Source organism: Apostichopus japonicus, chromosome 3, assembly GCF_037975245.1.
Source record: "Apostichopus japonicus isolate 1M-3 chromosome 3, ASM3797524v1, whole genome shotgun sequence".
Taxonomy (NCBI): Eukaryota; Metazoa; Echinodermata; class Holothuroidea; order Aspidochirotida; family Stichopodidae; genus Apostichopus; species Apostichopus japonicus.
Genome location: NC_092563.1, coordinates 3338941 through 3357982, shown reverse-complemented (window position 1 = coordinate 3357982; position 19042 = coordinate 3338941). Strand labels below are relative to the sequence as shown.

At 38.4% G+C, this 19042-nt stretch overlaps 1 protein-coding gene and 1 long non-coding RNA gene across 3 annotated transcripts; one reads left to right on the top strand and one right to left on the bottom strand.

Moving 5' to 3' along the window:
• Nucleotides 1–359: 359 nt before the first annotated feature.
• On the bottom strand, nt 360–16350 carry LOC139960250 (twisted gastrulation protein homolog 1-A-like). The gene is made up of 5 exons (XM_071958460.1): nt 16210–16350; nt 15864–16045; nt 2414–2655; nt 1683–1880; nt 360–611 (listed from the first exon to the last, which is right to left on the bottom strand). Exons 3-5 carry the CDS (start codon nt 2634–2636, stop codon nt 373–375), a joined length of 660 nt encoding a protein of 219 aa, XP_071814561.1. The 5' UTR covers nt 2637–2655; nt 15864–16045; nt 16210–16350; the 3' UTR covers nt 360–372.
• LOC139960257 (uncharacterized) lies at nt 2551–10077 on the top strand. 2 transcript variants are annotated; one of them, XR_011790453.1, is made up of 3 exons: nt 2551–2679; nt 5876–6046; nt 6752–7303. It is a non-coding gene; the product is annotated as an uncharacterized lncRNA (long non-coding RNA). The 2 variants fall into 2 exon arrangements; XR_011790452.1 differs by lacking the exon at nt 2551–2679 and adding an exon at nt 8160–10077 and having other exon boundaries at nt 4887–6046; nt 6752–6833.
• Nucleotides 16351–19042: the final 2692 nt, after the last annotated feature.

Below are 19042 nucleotides of genomic sequence, written 5' to 3'. Positions count from 1 at the left end.
AAGATGTATCCCTAGAGCCAAACGTTGAGTCGGTGTCTTTTTCTAAACATCTGATTCACATCCATAATTTTCTTCGCCTCTGGTTTTTCCCACCTATTGCTGCTCTCTGTCTCCAAGGAATCACATCTCTTGGGATTTCCAAATTGCAGTCATGCCTTCTTAAATCAGGATCTCAACTTGACCGATTCCAGCCGGAGCGACCTCATACAAATACAACTTTTCCTTGTTGGAGCATCCAATGTAAAACACAGGAAGCTCCATAGTTATCCACGAGGATTCACTGTCGTTTGCTCCGATTGGCTGGGCCCTGTTTCTTGATTATATTTTGTGGTTGCACTGGAAGGCTGCAGAAGTCACAAGACACTACTACTACTATTCCTGAGACGGTCTACAATCTCTACAGAGGGATTCGTTGACACCGTAGCTGATGCAGGTATCCCCGATGCACTCGCAACACGCCGTGTGGAACCAACGGTACCTACTGGCTCCCACCGAGCTGCAGAATCTTCTACACTTTTCTAGGGCGGTGCATTGATCATGGAAAATTAGTGAACATACTCCAGCAGGGGTGGACGAATTGACCTGTAAGGAACCCATCCCTGCTTGACCCTCTGAGAGAGAGAGATAAAGAAAGTAAGATAAATAGACCATTATTAACAAATTCCAAAACTATAAAAGAAAGACAAGGACCGACCCGGTAGGTCAAACACGCTTCGTGATTCCTTGCCGCAATATGTGTTGCAAGGTTCAATAAAGCTGTGCTCACCAGGTTTTGGTTCTTCAACTTTCAAGTTTATTTGTACCATCATCATTAGTTTATATTTTATAGCATGATTATTATTAAATTAATATACTTATACATAATAAATGATATGCAATAATCAGTATATATATATATACACATGATGGGTAGAGGAGTCAGAGTAAGCAAAGGGGTGGCCTTAATAGGGGTAGCTCTGCATATTGTTTAATGTTCATTCATGCTTTACTTTACACAGCTCAGTTTACAAAGTTTTCAAATGACCTTTGAACTACACAGCAAAAACAAACAGGGTTATTGTACTCAGAGCTGGTAGCTTCACAGTAATGACCCTGAGGTCACTGGTTTGACATTTTTTGGCTAGAACAGGATTTGAACTGGTGACCTCTTGATGACCCTGATTTCAGAGGCTTGGAAACCCGTTCTAGTAAAATATTTTACTCCCTCTTTTGAAATGGATTTGAAAAGTAACTCTGACATCCACTCTGTATCTCATGCAAGTTGAAAATTTTGACTGTAGCCAAATATACATTATGTTGCGAGGTTAGTTTCTTATGCCGTTTTTACTGTCCAAGTCTACAATCCATTCCTACTGATCAAAACAGTGTAGACAGCAATAAAAACATACATACTGTACATTGACAACCACATTAGCTTTCAAAACTAGACATTGATTCCCGTGCTTTCCTCTCACCATGACTATGGAATTCAAACTTGATCAGCTAAGTTTTAAGAAACACTGTAACAGATACATGTGGAACGAATGGAAAATTTTGGCCTCTTCTCATTTTAAAAGAGAGTCTTCAAAAATTGTCAAGTCCATTTGATGACATATCACAGATCGTGCCAGCTAATTAATTGTAATTGACAAGCACGCGAAACTGATGGAATCGAAGAAACGAGCTCCAAAGCTAGAACGTACCCAGACTTGGAGGGCGGTACAGACTAATGTCTTCTTCCTCGTGGGATACTTTGTACACAGAGACTTCGAGATCAAAGTCTCCCATCAGAGCGCTCTCTACCAGACTCTCAAACAGGCTCGGGATGGCTGTCTGCTTCAGGTTGCCGATGGTGCTGACACTAGAGAAGTCATGTGTTATGTTTGGCAGCTTACAGAGGCCTTATTGAACAAAGAAGAAAACAAAGTATATGCTACAGTAATTATCATTGTTGCCTGCATTTCGAAGAAGAAGATGAAAAATTCAGATTTTCAAATCGAATGATGACCTTTCAAGTGAAATTTACTATACTTTCTTCAACATTTCAAATCCCAACAATGGAACAAGTTTTAAAGAAAGGAGATATATAGTTAATGAGTTTCTTATTGCAAACTTTGTATAAAAAAAAAAAACATTTCAATTTCAGTCATTTTTAAAATCATGAATCGACTATGCAAGAGTGAAATGCAACAAATGCTTCAAGTTTTGACTTCTTGCAAAGAGAGGGTTAGTTTGGTAAAGTGAGAAAGAAAGCAAGAAAAACAGAACATAACAATTCGTTCATCTTCTAGCACCGATACTGAAACTTTCATGAACCCTGTTAATGGTTGCCTGAGAATCTTCAATTCTCAGTCACTAATGACTTCAAATTGGAGAAGGTTCCAAGGCTGAACCAGTGGTAGTCTTATTTTCACCTAATGACCTCTGAACTCACCAACACAAGGACAGCAAGCATCCCACTGATGTTTGAGGCAGCTTGAGCAATTGGCACAGCAGGAACAGTTCTCCAAAGTACACCCACATGCTCCAATCAGCTGGCACTTACTAACATTCGTTGCACATTGCGCTTCGTTGCACCCCTCGATGTTGACGGAATTCACGATGGCGGCATAGTACACCGCGGCGACCACGACCAAGATCGCTATCCGCTCCTTCATAGCTGTCTTTCAGAGAGGCCTGAATTATGAAAGGGGGGAAAGAGTAAGTGAAATTGATATGAATTAATCATGCCTAAATTATTGGCACATAATAGGTTCATCATAAACAAACAAAACAGAGTGTGTACTGTGTAGTATGGTTTCATACTGTAGATGGATGGAAGCTCAGGTGAATATCTTTAGTATGAGGAGAATACTTTTAGTACAGGAGTAGGTATGACATCATTATATTCACAGGTGCCAAATAGAACAAACTGTACAGTAGAGGAGAGTGGGAAAAAAATGGAAAGAGCCAGGTAAATAATACAAGGCAACTTTAAATTATTGGGGGTTGTCTCCTGAACAACCTGGTTTTTTTTGGTTGTTCAAGGAAATGGAGCCAAAAATTAAAGAATGACCAACACATAACACTGAAGGAGAGATGATGTTTAGGTTTGTTGAATACTGTAGTACACAAGCTTTGGGCTCCAAGGTGACGGAGTGCGTTTAATACCATTTTATCTATTTTGGGGGGTTGTTTAGTTACGATGCAACATGACTTTGATGTAAAAGGACTAGTTATCCATTGGAAAGACCTCCAAAGCTGATGTTGGTTATCCCAACAGAAATTTGGTCATATCTCATGACTGGGCTACCATGAAAATTTTGCCCTGTAGTATAATATTAGCACTTCTACAGATGCATTTATATATTCTAATTAGAATGATAGCATCTCGGGAATCCTACAATCAATCTCTTCTCTGGAGTAGCAAGTTAATAGTGTACAACTTTGCATGTTTAAATTTCTTAATGTAAAGGCTCTTATTTTTCAGTGGCAACTATTTCCCATAAACTCTGGAGCTTTTTCTTTCAATAACTATATCCAAGGTATTTGTAAATTTGTAAATTGCTTCGAGAGCCATGCCCAAAACAGACAGAGGTACCGGTGGGCCAGATCCAGCTGCCATAGCCCCTGAAATTGAGCTCTTGAGGGAAAAGACAAAAAAAAATTTAAAAATTCTTACTGTAGCAAAAATGCAACAATTTGATATTATGAGGATCGTAAACAACATGAATGTTAAACCTACCTGAGCGCTGTAGTTCATGTCATTATCTAACTCATGTCACATTAACATTATGACTTTGTCGCCCTGTCCACCCTCCTCCTACTCCTCCTCCCCCTACTAACCATAGGAATGCAACCACAACAGTCATACACTCCTAAGGACATAGATCTTGCTCATGACATACAACTGAATGTTTTCCTGACTGTACAAAGTGAACAATGTTGAACTCATTCAACTTGGTTTCTGTCTGATATCACAAGAGCAAGCACCCATGACGGTGAAGTAGCTCAACTAGGCTATTTTATTACGATGTCATTAAAGTCAGGGGAATAAGTTTTAGTGATCTGAAACTGATCAGAAAAGAAAACTAATAATATCTGAACTAAAACCTTTCATGTATCTCATGCCATTGATGAAAGCCTGCAGAATTTAATGATTTAACTGTAAGGATATCCTATAGAAAAGTGCATTTCTATAAACAAAAGGACACAATCCCCTACATGTATCCTTCATATACAAAAAGACGGTTGGGACTAGGGGGTTGTAGACTTCTTAAGGGTATTTGTTTATAGATGTTTCCTTATGATGGTAGACAAACATTTTCAATTAAGAGTAGATGACGACCCACCTTACTATCACAGTAAGGCTTTAGTTGTATGGGTATATCCTATAGAAAAGTGCATTTCCATGAACAAAATAACACACTCCCCTACCCATATATCCTTCACATAACAGAACACCTTCTATCAATCTTTCCAAGCGAGGGTGTGGAAAATTGGGTGGCCCAATGGGACTGAAAATACAAGGTTCAATTCTCCCTCACCCTTCCTTTCCCCCCCCCCCCCAGATTCTGTCCCTTCGGTGCAAACTACCTTCCCCTCCTTTCATCTCTTAACAGTGCAATACAGTACTGTATGTATTAAACACATTAACTGCTACATAGGTTACTTCATGGCAAGAACAGTACATTCATGTTACTTCACACACACACACACACACACACTACTTGGAACCATGGTGCAGTGAAGAACTGGAACCTGACCAAGTCAACTTTTACTCAAGTGCTAGCAACACGGGTACACTTGTGTTTACAATGACTGTTTTACAGGCACATGTACAAGTTAATTGATGGATACCATATTCTATATTTCCCCAGGGTGTAGTGTTATTGGAAACCAAACATATTACTAGCTCAAGCCATACCTGCAATAACTTTAAATTAACTTGAGGCGTTGTTGCACCTGTTTGGTCTGATTCTCTATGCCTTCTGATAGGCCCTGTCTAGAGAATTATGAATCACTGCCAATTTCAGTTACTGCAAGAATGCAAAGCCAATATTTAGATAACCATCAGAAAAGAAAAGGGAATAGTGGTGAGACTTGACAAGAGTAATATTAAGTCTGCGGACACTGTCCTCCAGAGTATTATCATATTTGACCCAGATCCACAGAGGAATAAATAAATAAATACTTCAATAAAAAAAACAAAAAAATTGGGGTTTACCTTTCCTCTTCATTAATGAATGAAATGAAACTGAATTGTGGAGCTTACTCGAAATACTCTGTATGGGAATTCAATGTTTTCAAAAATTTATCAAAACCACACCCTTCAAGGCTGCCATAATGGTTATCAAAACACTCTCAAATTTGCTAGAAAGTCAATCAATTGATGGTCACTTTATGAGCATTTTTCCTCACTGGTATGTGCGTTATTCCCAAAATTTACGCTAAATATCCGAGAAAAAAAAACTTTCCAAGGATCACTGCCTCCAGGTATTAAATACATTTGAATTTTTTTAGTAATGTTTATTCACGTACTAAAATGTGTCAATACTATCCAACCTTTAATCAGCACTCTTTCTCTCTCTATGCATTTTAAAACTGCACCACTGTTGGTCACTCAAGATAGAAGAACCTGGACGAGGAAACCAACGACTTAACTGATCCACTCTCGGCTCCAGTCCCCATTTATATCGAGACTGTACCCCTTAAGATAATGAAAATTTTACTTAAAATGTGTATCACCTTGGAAAGGGAATAGACACTACATACTGATCTTAGCCAGAAGGCAGAGAAGCGTAATTAGTATATTAGATGTTATTTACATCTCAATTCCTCTATATTAAAGCGTTGCACATATGCTTGATAACCACATGCACCTACAGTCTCTGACTTGTTGTGCTATTTATTACAGCTTGTCGAAATGGTAGGAATGTATTGTCTCCCTGCTTTACAAAGAAACCAATCTCCCAAGATACTTTGTGTGGTCAGAGGCTATGAGTAATCTTGTGCTCTCTTATGAAGAATTCTTCACAGCTTTAAACCAAACACATAAAGGAGGACTCTACATCACACACCAACAAAGGTATGGTAACAGTTTCTGAACAGGCTTTTATGCTTAGTGTAACAAACAGGTGGCGAAGTACAGTAATAAAGAATGATTGTGTACAAATGTATTACACGGTCACCCATTCCCTCTCTCTATTCATACCCTCCCCCTCTCTACTCATCCCCTCCCCCTCTCTCTACTAATCCCCTCCCGCTCTCTACTAATCCCCTCCCCCTCCCTCTCTACTCATCCCCTCCACTCCCCTCTCTACTCATCCCTCCCCTCTCTCCACTCATCCCCTCCCCTCTCTCCACTCATCCCCTCCCCTCTCTCCACTCATCCCCTCCCCTCTCTCTACTCATCCCCTCCCCTCTCTCTACTCATCCCCTCCCCCTCTCTCTACTCATCCCCTCCCCCACTCTCCACTCATCCCCTCCCCTCTCTCCACTCATCCCCTCCCCCTCTCTCTATTCATCCCCCCCTCTCTCCACTCATCCCCTCCCCTCTCTCCACTCATCCCCTCCCCCTCTCTCTCTATTCATCCCCTCCCCCTCTCTCCACTCATCCCCTCCCCCTCTCTCTATTCATCCCCTCTTTCCACTCATCCCCCCTCTCTCTATTCATCCCCTCCCCTCCCTCTACTAACACTACATTTTTTTAATTGCTCTTAAATAATGGCTACAAACATTTTCTGAAAAGTATTCCTGTACCATGAAGGTTTTTTCTCTAAATTTCTTGCAGACACTGTGGAATGCAAAGGGTCATATTAGGCTGTTAAGTATCTCAGTTAGTGTAGCACTGGAGAAAAGGTTTGCCAAACAAGGTAACACTGTGTCACAGGCATAGAAATTGAATATGGGGTTATCTATGGTCCTGTGGCCACTTTTGGAAAATTCTACTCTGTTTGGGCACTAGTGGTGATTTATTTATAAGTTAATGCTGTTTAATGGTTTGTGTATTTTCACTTGAATTCAAATCCCTGTAAACATCACCATCATTAATTAGTCTGTAAACTGCCTTTTGAAATGAGGGTTAAACACATTTACCACTAGCTGTAATTAGGCAGTGTTGACTTTTATATCATGTGATATTCAGTCAAAAAATATGTAGTTTTTCTTTGAATTTGTGCATATCATGGTTGTGTTAAATTTCAAAATAAAAATACTTGAGCGTTGACATAATAATAAGGCATCAATGAGTGAAATTCAGGGGTTGGTAATTTCAATGATCCAACTGTGGGAAATAAAGTGGCAGATTCATTTAATGGTTTATCCCGTCTCACAATGGCAATATATATATATATATATATATATATTAGAGAAAACCAGAGAAATATTGCAATATCTATTACAATATATAACAATATATTTTCTAAAACGTTACTCCTTATTTGTCAAATATGAGTCATATCTTATTTCTCTGGTTATATATATATATATATATGTATATATATGTATATGTATGTATATGTATATATTTATATATATTTTGGATATATATTTAATTGTCAATTGCTACAGTTCACAAAGCTTGTGTAGCAGTTTTTATAGAACTGCAGCATAATATTTGTCAGAATTGAATGACAAATAAAGGTCATAAACCTGCTACACAAAATGCGGATGTTAATTATTTCCCTGAAACATTTATCGATCGCAGGACAAGTGCTCTTTGTCTGAGGACGAAACCTCTGCCGCCCCCCACCCCCCAAAAATTCCCTTTCTAATATCATGTGATAGATCAAAAGTTTGTTGTACATCATGACACAAGAAAGAATTTTTTACCCTTCAAAATTTGCTTCCATTTATCGACAATTATCAACAAAACTCATTTATCCATTCATTTATTTGATATCACAATTAGGGTTTAAGGATTTGGCATAAAAGTACAAACTATATGAGATGTGAATGGAAGTAAACAACAAAAAAACACTTTAAGATCCCCTCCCTCCCCTCCCCTCAATTGCAAATCCTGTATTTTATTATTATCTGCCTTTAATGCTAGGTTTAGGTCTTTTGCAACAGACTTCAAGGCTCATCACACTATCAATTGACTCAATTCTCTGCTGGTATGTGGTGGTGTATGATTATGGAAATGATACCATGCAAACATAGATAAATTTCAACTGTCATGTAGCCAATTAATTTCACAGATGGAGGAGGATATCCTTGGCCAATGCCTGCGGTACAGTGCCTTGACCTTCTGCTCGCAGAATCTCCGAAGGGGTCAATTCTGTTGCTTTTTACAATGTTGAAATCGCATTATCATCATCAATACATAAATCGGCTCTCCAGCAGGGCAGACAGTTCGCAGAGGTCTGAAGCCGCATCCAAAGGATATCACGATTTTGTTTATTGACTTCTAGCTTGTACTTTTTCCCATGATCATGGCGTAACATCCAATTATCCAGGTAGAAAACCCCCGAGTCGAAACGACCAACCTTAATGACAGGTACGAGAGGTCAAATGTCGCAATTTGGTCCTTCATGTATCCCCCTCCTACCGGTACGGTTTGTTTATTTTACCACGCCATGAGAAACATCCAATTTCCTTCTGTGACACGTGAAATAAATACCTCGTTTGACTGCGAGAGTTCGAGGTAACTAAACTGATAGGACAGCACTACAAAAGTACCTCGCCGACTTTGGGACTTCCTGCCGACCCGTGTGGGGAGGACGTGATTCGGAGCAGCTGTGTGGCTCGGCGGCGGCCGTGAGAGTCAGAAGGGGGGCTAAAAGGCTCTAAAAGGCTCTTGTTGACTCTAAAGTACCCATTGGAGGTATTCCATTGTTACCTTTTAGACTGCTGGAGGTTGTTTTCTTTTTTTGTTTCAATGTATCGACGGACACTGAAGGGCATATAATATACTGTTCTTTTTGAAAATATTTGTTTTTGCGAGAGACGACATTTACGGTATCGCTTCGAAGCAATTTCTGATATCCCGCCAGCTCTGGCGGTTTTGATCAAATGTTATTTACTCCAAAGAATGATTTGGTAGCATACTTTGTTTACCACCATGATCATGATCCACAGACAGAAAGTTTTCCAGATAATGCTGGAAGCAAGATCGGATGCTTTGAATGGTATATTTTCAACCATGTTTTACTGGTATTTGTGCTCATAAGACTTAAATCTTCATACGTCAAGACTCTTGACATCAGTATATAGCAAATCGGCTACACAAGTATGTCTTGCGCTCAATTTTTGTGGCACATAACCATAGAGTATTTCCCTTATATTATGAGTAAATTTTAAAACATAAATAAGAAATGCTATTAAAACTGTGAACGTTACTTACATTTCTCTCTGCATTCACATAGTAGACTTAAAATGTAAATTTAATCCCATTTTCCCCACTCTCCCCCCCCCCTCTCCCCCTGAAAGATAAAAAACTATCTATTTGCCTGTTTGACAAGTGATGTGTCTGGCTCAAAAGAGTCCTAAAGCCTATTTCACATTCTCTAATGACAAATTTAACCATCTTGGCCACAAATTGAATTTCCAGGAAAGATCACATACATCTAGTAGTGATATGAAACTCCATGGTGTTGGTAGTGAGTGGCACAACAGATACCACAGAACCTACCCAATTACCCAAGTATGTGTGTGTGTGTGCTACCACAGAAGGCTTTGATGAGCACAGATAAATGCATTGTAACATTCAGCCTCAAGATTGCCTCTATGCCTCATGGGGATTTCTCTTCCAAAAACTCTTCCAGTCAGGTAATTGTAAAAGGTCAAACGAGGTCACATTCTTCAGTTTGTGCCATTTGGTTTCCCTCACTTAAAGGAGCATGACCAAAGGTGATATTTTGAGCAAAAGAAATAAATATAATAAATAAATAAATAAAATTAATATATAAATAAACAAGTCCATGAACCCAACCATGGACCATGATTTTGTAGGTCACTCGTTGAGCATGGATAATGATTTGTGTAGAGAGCTTCTTTGATGGGCAGGCTGTCAGGGTTTTTGTGCCTTCAGATCTTCAATAATAAATGAGTAAATATTGCTGAATGGAAAGTAGCCGAATTTGTGTGCATTGTACAATGATACAAAATGAGTCTTAGATTTACTTCCACCATATATATACAAATGAACATGCCCCCCCCCCCCCTCATCCCCTTCCATGGTAAATTACTCAAAATGTATGAATATTTTCATATTTTCAGCAAACATACTGTACATTCATACATCTATGGAAGAAGAATTGTGCATATTTTCAAACAAAAATCTACAAAAGCCCCAGAGGTGACTTTTAGACATTAAATTCGTGAGGGACCCCCAAACTGCAAACAGACACTAGCAATCACTTTGTCTATGTTTCTTTCATCAAATTACATGAAACAATGAAAGGAGTAACATTTGGTTAATTTGTACACTGAAAATCATTTCAGAACACGTTTTTAAGGGTGGAATAGATAGAACAACTGGCATATGTTCTGGAGTCAAAAGTTGATGCCAAAAATTAAAACAATGCCCTAGATGATGCTAGGACTGGTAAATAACTTAGAACACAACACATCATGTCTCATCTAGCTGTCTAGTGTGCACTCCTTTCCCTTGGAAGGAGGAGTTCTAACTGATACTTTTTACGCATGATCTTAGTCCAAAAAGGCTGTGAATTATGGTAGAAAACTTGGCCCACTGTACACCCCATCAATCCCAAAACCAGCAGGAGAAATAAATCTGTCTGGTGCAAGGGTGCCCATTAGATTTATAGGTTTTTGACATCAGCTGTCAGCCCTCTACATAATTTACTAACCTACTGATCATATCAGAAGACAGATAAATAGCTAAGAGGATTCAGGGACCACCTGACACTGAAAATTTCACAAATTTACAAGGGGGAATGTTTTCTGCAAGATTTTAATTTTTTTATTCATTTCTTAGATACATCCAGAGAACTAACACAAGAATTACTGGATGAAGTATGAACTCTTCCCTGGTAATATTTTTTGCCAACAAATTAATAGTTTTAAAGACCTTACAGTAGTAAATACATCTACATACATACAGGAGTTACCTTACATGAATAGTGTATCCAATCTCTATGGCTGCTTACATTCACATGAGATGATACCATCCCTGTAAACAACACAGTTATAATTCTTGCCATCCCAGATCTGTGCCTCGTTGTACAAATGTAACAGGCTTCGAAGCTATTACAGATCACTGGTGAAATACTTTAAAACAAAATGGTCTTTGCGACCTGACAATCTCACAAAGTTTCGTTAAAATATTCCGTGACTTCCAGAATGACAATGAAATCACTCGTGAAAAACACTAGAAATCTGGGTCACGTTCAGAGCTTCTTGTTCACAGTTGTAATGCAAGAATTATGACTGCACTGTAAGTATTAAGTAGTACTGAAATCCCAATGCAGGCTCCATTTTCGATGACATAACAATGTTGCAGGGATTTTTCTTTTGAAGACCAAGCATGTTCATTTATTTTGCATGAATTCCTCTAACTGTTAGAAATAAGAATTTATAGTACTAGATGCCTTTTTGAGCCTCAATTTTGGGCTCAATATTAAGCCCTTAATGATAGCACAAGGAATAATTTAGCCGGTAATACATAGCATTTAACTGCTACATGTGAAATGGTCGAATTGATATACAAGTGCAAAGATAGATATGTACCAATTACATACTAACCATCATATTTTAAAAAGACAAACTTCATTCCTAACCTTTGAAACCGCTACATAAAACTTGAATACATACTAATTTATTCCCTGAAAATCCACTTTTGTTTATAAATGTGCACAGATTTTGTAGTGGATGAAACCTGAAACTTCTAGTTAAGGAAAGTTGAAACTGTTGGTAGCCAAGGGCCATACATTAAGTGTTAACTCAACTTAACTGTAAAAGACTTTGAACACAAAAATATCATCCCCACCAAGCTGAACTTTGTCCTGCTTTCCGTGACTGTTGACAAAAACATTAATCATTATATAAAAGCTTTCATGAGGTTACAAACTGAGATAATTTTTCATCAGTTGCTAAAATTTATTACAGTTCAACTTCATCTTTCACTTTACTACTGTACTGCAGATATCTTCTAGCATATACTTTACTACTTCACTTTACTACTTTACAACTGCATATGTTGTTGTAGTGACTCCAACTTGGACAATGCATAAAGACATATAGGACATTCCTAGACTGGAGCAATGGCCGTTACAAGATGCAGCTGTGTACTAATGATCGCAACATTGAAATGCTTTCTTTTTATATCTCCCCAAAAGAACTAAATTTTATCTTCATTTGAGTGCTGCTGCCATGGCTAGCAATTAAAAGCGAATATGTTGTTGTCTCCAAGCTGCAAAGACATTCGTTATGTAGCAATCTCTGAGAAGAATATTGAACGTTCCAGCTTTTTTTCTTCTTCTTTTTCCGATAAATTGGGAACAATATTGAGTACAATCTGAGAGCAGGATAATCTACATGATGTAGTTGAATGAAATGATGTACAGGTTAGGCTCCACTTCTCCAAGCTAAAAACTATTTAAGGTCACTCCCAGATTAATGTATGTCGTCCAGTTACAGAGTTGTTGACAATTAACTATTCATAATCATGGACTTTAAATATGAATGTAAGAGACTGACTTCGGTCAGCTTGCGGCTTTGATAAGCCAAAGAGGCTTCTTCGCGAGTTCCTGCTTGCAGGAGGATGTAATATACATACATCATTATTGCCACAAAATATGCTAGAAAAGTCTGATAATGGTTACCCATACTAAAGCTTTGACATGTGTACGTACCACTGCTTAATCTGAACCTAACTACCCACACTGAGATATATAACTGAATAGTTTATTTTAATTTTTTTTTAAGTTTGCAGATTATTAAGGGAAATCACAAACTTCAGGGAGGTACTTATTCTTGAAAACTGGTAGCAATCTTAAGCATGCTAAAATTTGAGGCCAATACTGATGACCTACTGTATAAAGTTGTATAAATTTGGCACTGGGTTATAACTGGCAACCTGCCAAGCATTCTGATTTGTGACCAAGTAAAATATATACACTCTCTAAGAAGATTGTCTAATTAACTGCATTTTTAATATTTATTGCTGGTAATAATATATTTCAAATCGAATCTATGCTATTCCTAAATTGACAAGTTGCTATCACAAATTCAAACTTTTCGTTTTTGTGAACAGCACTCTATCCTTTTCAGTATTTTACAGGTTTAGCAAAATTTACAATCCTCCGAGCTGCTTTACGAATTGTGACCACTAAAATTTTCCCCTGTAATTGACAACATGACCAGTTAGCATATTATACCACTATGTACAGTGCTGCTGCACTTTAGAGATTGCTATATACCATAGTGATATACCACACACATGACAGGACAAAAGAACCCAGGTTCCAGCCAGTTTACCGTAGGGCCTATTTAGGAGGATTTAAAGAGGAAGCAAATCACCAAGCTTTAAATTAGAGGGAACAATTGGCAGACAATGACTGCCATTGTTAGGCGCCATTGTTATAAACTAACCAAAAAAGAAGAGGGATAAGACTGAATCAAACCAATTACCATAGCTGAGCCACAGAGCACAATCATAACAAAAGGATGGAAATTGACTGCAATGAACATTTATAGAGAGCCTGTTGTTGTTCTGATCAAATTTTAGGTTTAAATGGTTCCATCTTTCACAACGACCACGAAGCCTAGAAGAGTAAGAGCATGGAAATCAGGGCAAACTTTTTGTGGTGGTCCTGTTGTCCCTGTAGACCAAATTTCTGTTTGGATGTCGTTTGATGGATGAGTAATTGTTTACCTCAAATGAATTATAATACTAATTTTTTGTAACTTAATACGCTACCTCCCTCCTCCTCCCCCCCCCCCTAAAAAAAATAGGTAAAATGATAAATTGATACCATATGCATCCACCATCACTCAGCATCCAAATACTACTGAAAATAAAGAAAAAAATAGAGGCAGGCCTACTGTCAACCCGAAGGGGACATTTACTGGCCCAAACAGGTATTCTATTCCTCATACTACACATATATATCTCATACATTGAACATATCAATTGATCATACTTTGATATTTTGGGACTCTTTCTTAGACAACCAAAATTTGCTGTTTTGTTGTTCAGACAGCCAAAAAGTAAGATTTGGTTGTCCAAAGGACAAGGATAAAATTGCTTAATTGTACCCTGCCCTGGTCTTCAGAACAACTTACAAAGAATTCATCAGATCAAATTTGTGGCCACCAACAATTGTCTAGACTGTTACAGTACCTAAAAGCACTGTATACAGTGCTTAACGTAGTGTAATAGTCTAGACAATATATGCCCTTGGTTTAATACCAACACATAAAATGTAGACAGCAGTGTTCTGCCAAGTTAAACATTTGATGTGACATTGTCTTTCTGGAGTGACAATTTATATAAGAGAGACAAAATATTCAATCAATCATTCAGAACAAAAACTTTCTCAAGTCAGTGCGGACACAGAGTTTTCAATTTTCAATGTGTGCAGGATGAGATGTGATACCAGGTAAATGTGGATTTAAAGAGTGGTATGATTTATTAAGGAACTTTGCATGTTGTCCACAGAATTAAAGTGTTAAAAGTAGTTGCACCTTGGATAATCCTAGGGGGTTGTGTTGATTGTTTGGTAGGAAATTAATTCTTTAATGTCATTATACATTACTTAGAAGAATTGCCATGCAAATTTATCACAATGACCCATCACAGAACAAGTTCATAAATTATAATCCTTCAAATTCTATTCGGAGTGTTGAACTCTCAACATTTCCTTCTGTTTTTATGCAAATACAGGGAATATTTTGTGTCACTGGAAAAAATACTATGCAATAATTATATGCCACAATTACACCAAAAACTGATATGCAAACATGTATACAAGTGATGCTTGTGTACACAGAACCTTTTTAATGTAACCCAACTTCATCACTTCAAAATCATATCACAAGCTATTAACATTAATTTATTTGATGGACCCATTAATTCTCAAAGTGAGAACCAATTGCTAATATGTAGATATATATTATAGGCCATGTAGTGATATCCAATGCTGTTAGATGTTATGCATAACTTCATGGGAGATATAGCAGCCAGTTACTGTAGTTTTTAGTGTTGCATGAACCTGGGTCCCAACTACATCATCTCCCAACAATTTCCAGCCCTCATCAGGAAAATAAATCAAGAATTTAATGGCTACTGTATATCTAGGCTAACACTCAAAAAATGATTACTTTCTGTGCTAATTACAGTAGGCCTAGTTCCCACTGGTCCATTTTCAGCAAATAACTTTTAAGCTACTGTTGATTACCCTAACCTAGGTCTGCCTCCTATCTGGGAATTGATTACCTTTGTGCCATCTTTATGCACTGTAACGTTAGGCTACATTTAATTCACTGGTCTTGCAGACAAGAGGACTCCTACCCATTGAATAAATAGAACAGGTTTTGTGCCTGATTATTTTCAGTATGTAGAACCTGGTTTACCCCTTGCTTAGCCATGTACATTTGATATAGGCCTTGGGCCATATCAAGTATCAGTAAATTAAAATTAAGGGATTGAAATCTGAATAGAATAAGTATCAGTTAAGGTGTTGATGAGTCACACAATTGACATCGAGCTAAATACAGTCTTGATGGTGGTCAACAGAAGCCTCTTTCAAAACAAGGTTTCTGCTGTGGGCCAAGTACTATAAAGTCCAACTTAAGCTTGAAATCAAGGTACTTACTTCAATGGTATAGGCTAGAGCCTACTGAAAATGAAATGAATGCCTTAAGTTGACCCAAGTCCTAAGATGCGAGTTGTCACCACACTCTCACCACAGCATGGGCCTCTTCACAAAAATTCTTACCTGAAACTATGTCCAGCCTACAGTTTTGCGTGTTCAAGAATGAGAAATGTGGGTTAATTGTCCGAAGTATTTTTCCAACCGCTTTGCTTTGCTAGTGTACAGGCCAGATAAAGTTTAAGCGAGATACTTTCAGTCACATTGATGTCTGCCTCGCCTCCAACTTTTCATCCAACTGCTGAGACCTTCAGAGAAAAACAAACATCACGTGTGGTAACTTTGAACTATGAATAATTTCTTGAAACAAACACTGACGAAAGTGGAGAAACAACAGCGAATGTGTTTTCTTTGAAAAAAATGTACTCTTAATTGTTTGATAGAATGTCCAAAACGTGATAAGCAGACTTACTTCTCTTACAGGGCCGTTTCCAAATCGCTCTGCTCTTACGTGGTGTATCGACTGGGGAGAATTTAAGGGTCCTGTCTTACACATGATCAGCGCTTACAATATATTCTATATGCTATATAACAGACAACACAATGTGTTGTGCACGCGAAGTTTACGTGTGATGAATATTCAACGTAATGTGATCTAGTCCAATCAAAACAGTGGATTACTTCATCTCACGTCTCACCAAGTATCAAAATTATTTTATTAAAATAAATCAAATCATAACTTTGACAGATAGTCACCTCTGATCAAAACCAGCTGTCATTCAGCGTCGCCAAAGATCGCGGTACATACGACTGACTCACTTTGTCTGTATTATAGTTGAAAGTCAGGTAATGGATAATCGGCCTTATAAATTAGAACAAGAATCCTTCCGCTCCATGTTTTTAAGACGGTTATGCTCTTTCCCTGCAGGTGTATGTAAAAAAGCTCTTCGTGTCGATGTTGGTTTATTTTCGGAATTAGAGTCACACAAAAGTGCTAATCATTTCCTCGCCAAATGCAAAGTTGGATTTCGATTTATTTCTAAAACACTGACAAAATTTAATTTCAAACAACAAAGACAAGATTCCCCCCCCCCCTCTATATTTGTTTGGTTCCGATTAATTAGATTAGTATGAAAAGTCATACTCTACTCAAAGACTTTTTAGGATCGAATCAGAAGAAGCATGATTATTATTCTCGCTATTTTGACTTGATGAAAGATGTTTGAGGGTTTTGTCACTTTGATCTGATGCCGAGTAACACTCAGCATGTGTGGTAAAATTGCCAGTAATTGGCGCTCACAAATATATATAGCTGCACCTAGGCTATAGTTAGCTTTATCGATCACTCACGTGTGGTATTTAATCTTGATAGTCTGCATTAGACTAGAGTTTTATCTATATAAAGGAACTCTACATTAGACATAGTAGAAACGCCACCATCATGGTAGCAACTTCGATTTAGGTGAAAGAGGTTTCAAGTAAAGGTCAGTTAAGTTGGTGAAATAACATTTTCTATTTCATGCACATGTTCTGTCTTCGGTGACCCGTTTCAATAGGATATGCCTTTTCCTCCACTATGTATGTCAGTGTCATCGAACACAACGGCCAGTCCAGAAATATGTAGCCAAAGGGGAGTGGGTCCGGGACGGGATTGCAGTGGGTCCAGAAATATGTAGCCAAAGGAGAGTGGGTCCGGGGAAGGGATTGAAGTGGGTCCAGAAATATGTAGCCAAAGGGCAGTGGGTCCGGGGAAGGGATTGAAGTGGGTCCAGAAATATGTAGCCAAAGGGAGAGGGTCCAGGACGGGATTGGAGTGGGTCTAGAAATATGTAGCCAAAGGGGAGTGGGTCCGGGACGGGATTTGATTGGGTCCAGAAATAAGTAGCCAATGGGGAGTGGGTCCGGAGAGGATTGGAGTGGGTTGGCAATTATGCGGCCATTTTTTGATAAGTTTCCTCTTTTTTCGTTTTTCCTTTATTACAGTGCTTTTTTTTAAAAACATTTTTTTTCGGTGAAAGGCATGAAACCGTTCTGACCCCCCAACACCTGCCCCTCCCGCCCACACTGGCAAACACACTTCAAACATCATTAAGTTGCTTTCTACGTCACTGATATTGTAACGAGGTACCGTACTTAATTCTTGTGGCACAATTCAAACGAAAAATTCTGCGATACTATACCATTTGGTGCATTAGTTCAACGTCCGCACAAAAGTCGGTGGTAATACTTCCATGGAAAGAGTGACACGCACTGAATTGTGACTAGGTAGGTGGTCCTAATTGAAAGCTCAAAGCGATGCGAAGTATCACGAGAAAAAAAAGAACAGAAAAGGGAAGATAAATTACGATTAATCATAATGCTTAGCCAGACCAAAGTATGGTTTATAAAACGGTATACTTATTATTTATATAACTTGGTAAATATTATTTCTGCCCTCTCTGCGCTGCCGCAGACAAGTCGAATGAAAATCTTTAATTCTTAATGATCGTCTGATATTTGTCTGACAACTGATTCACGAGGTCACTGGCGAATACGGAAACTTCGAATACAACCGGGAATCTTGCTTTAATTCGTCATAAAAGCATAAGGAATATCAGAATATTGTGTCAGCTTCTGGGCGTATTTCCACCATTCGGCTTACCCCCCCCCCCCCCTCGATTAGTCCACAGCACCTCTTCAAGTAGCAATGTACCTCCAATCAGAAGTATCCATCTAGCCCTCTGGTTGGTTAAAAGTTTTGTCAGAAATATTGGATAGCTGGCTTTTGGGTGAAGGGGAATAATATGGTCATATGGCCCTGTATGTGAAATGGACATTGGACCGAATGCCCCTCCCCACACCCCCACAATTTCAAAAGATGTGTCAGGGTGCCTGTGGAGACAGTAATGATGGACCGAACCAAGGGCGGCGGAAGCACTTTTAATCTGGGGGGGCACCGACATCAAAGGGCACTTTGCAGAAATTCGATTGGACTGATGCAGCCTTATATTTAGTACCCTTTATAACTCTTATTGTACTAACTTATTTGCGTATACACATCACTCCATCAACGTCCTGCCCCCCCCCCCCTTCAAGGAAAATATGCATACTAGCACTGCAATATCCAATGTGCAAATTGGGAAACAAGGAACAAGTTTTCTTTTGAGACAAAATGAGGTGAAAACATGGTAGTTGCTAATGTAGGAATCTTCCGAATTAGAGTTTATTTCTTGTTAATATCTTAACAAATTTTGTCCATTCGAAATAACCTGAGTTTGACCCACAGAAATTCATTAAAAGTCAGGGGCGTAGCCAGAATTGGAAAG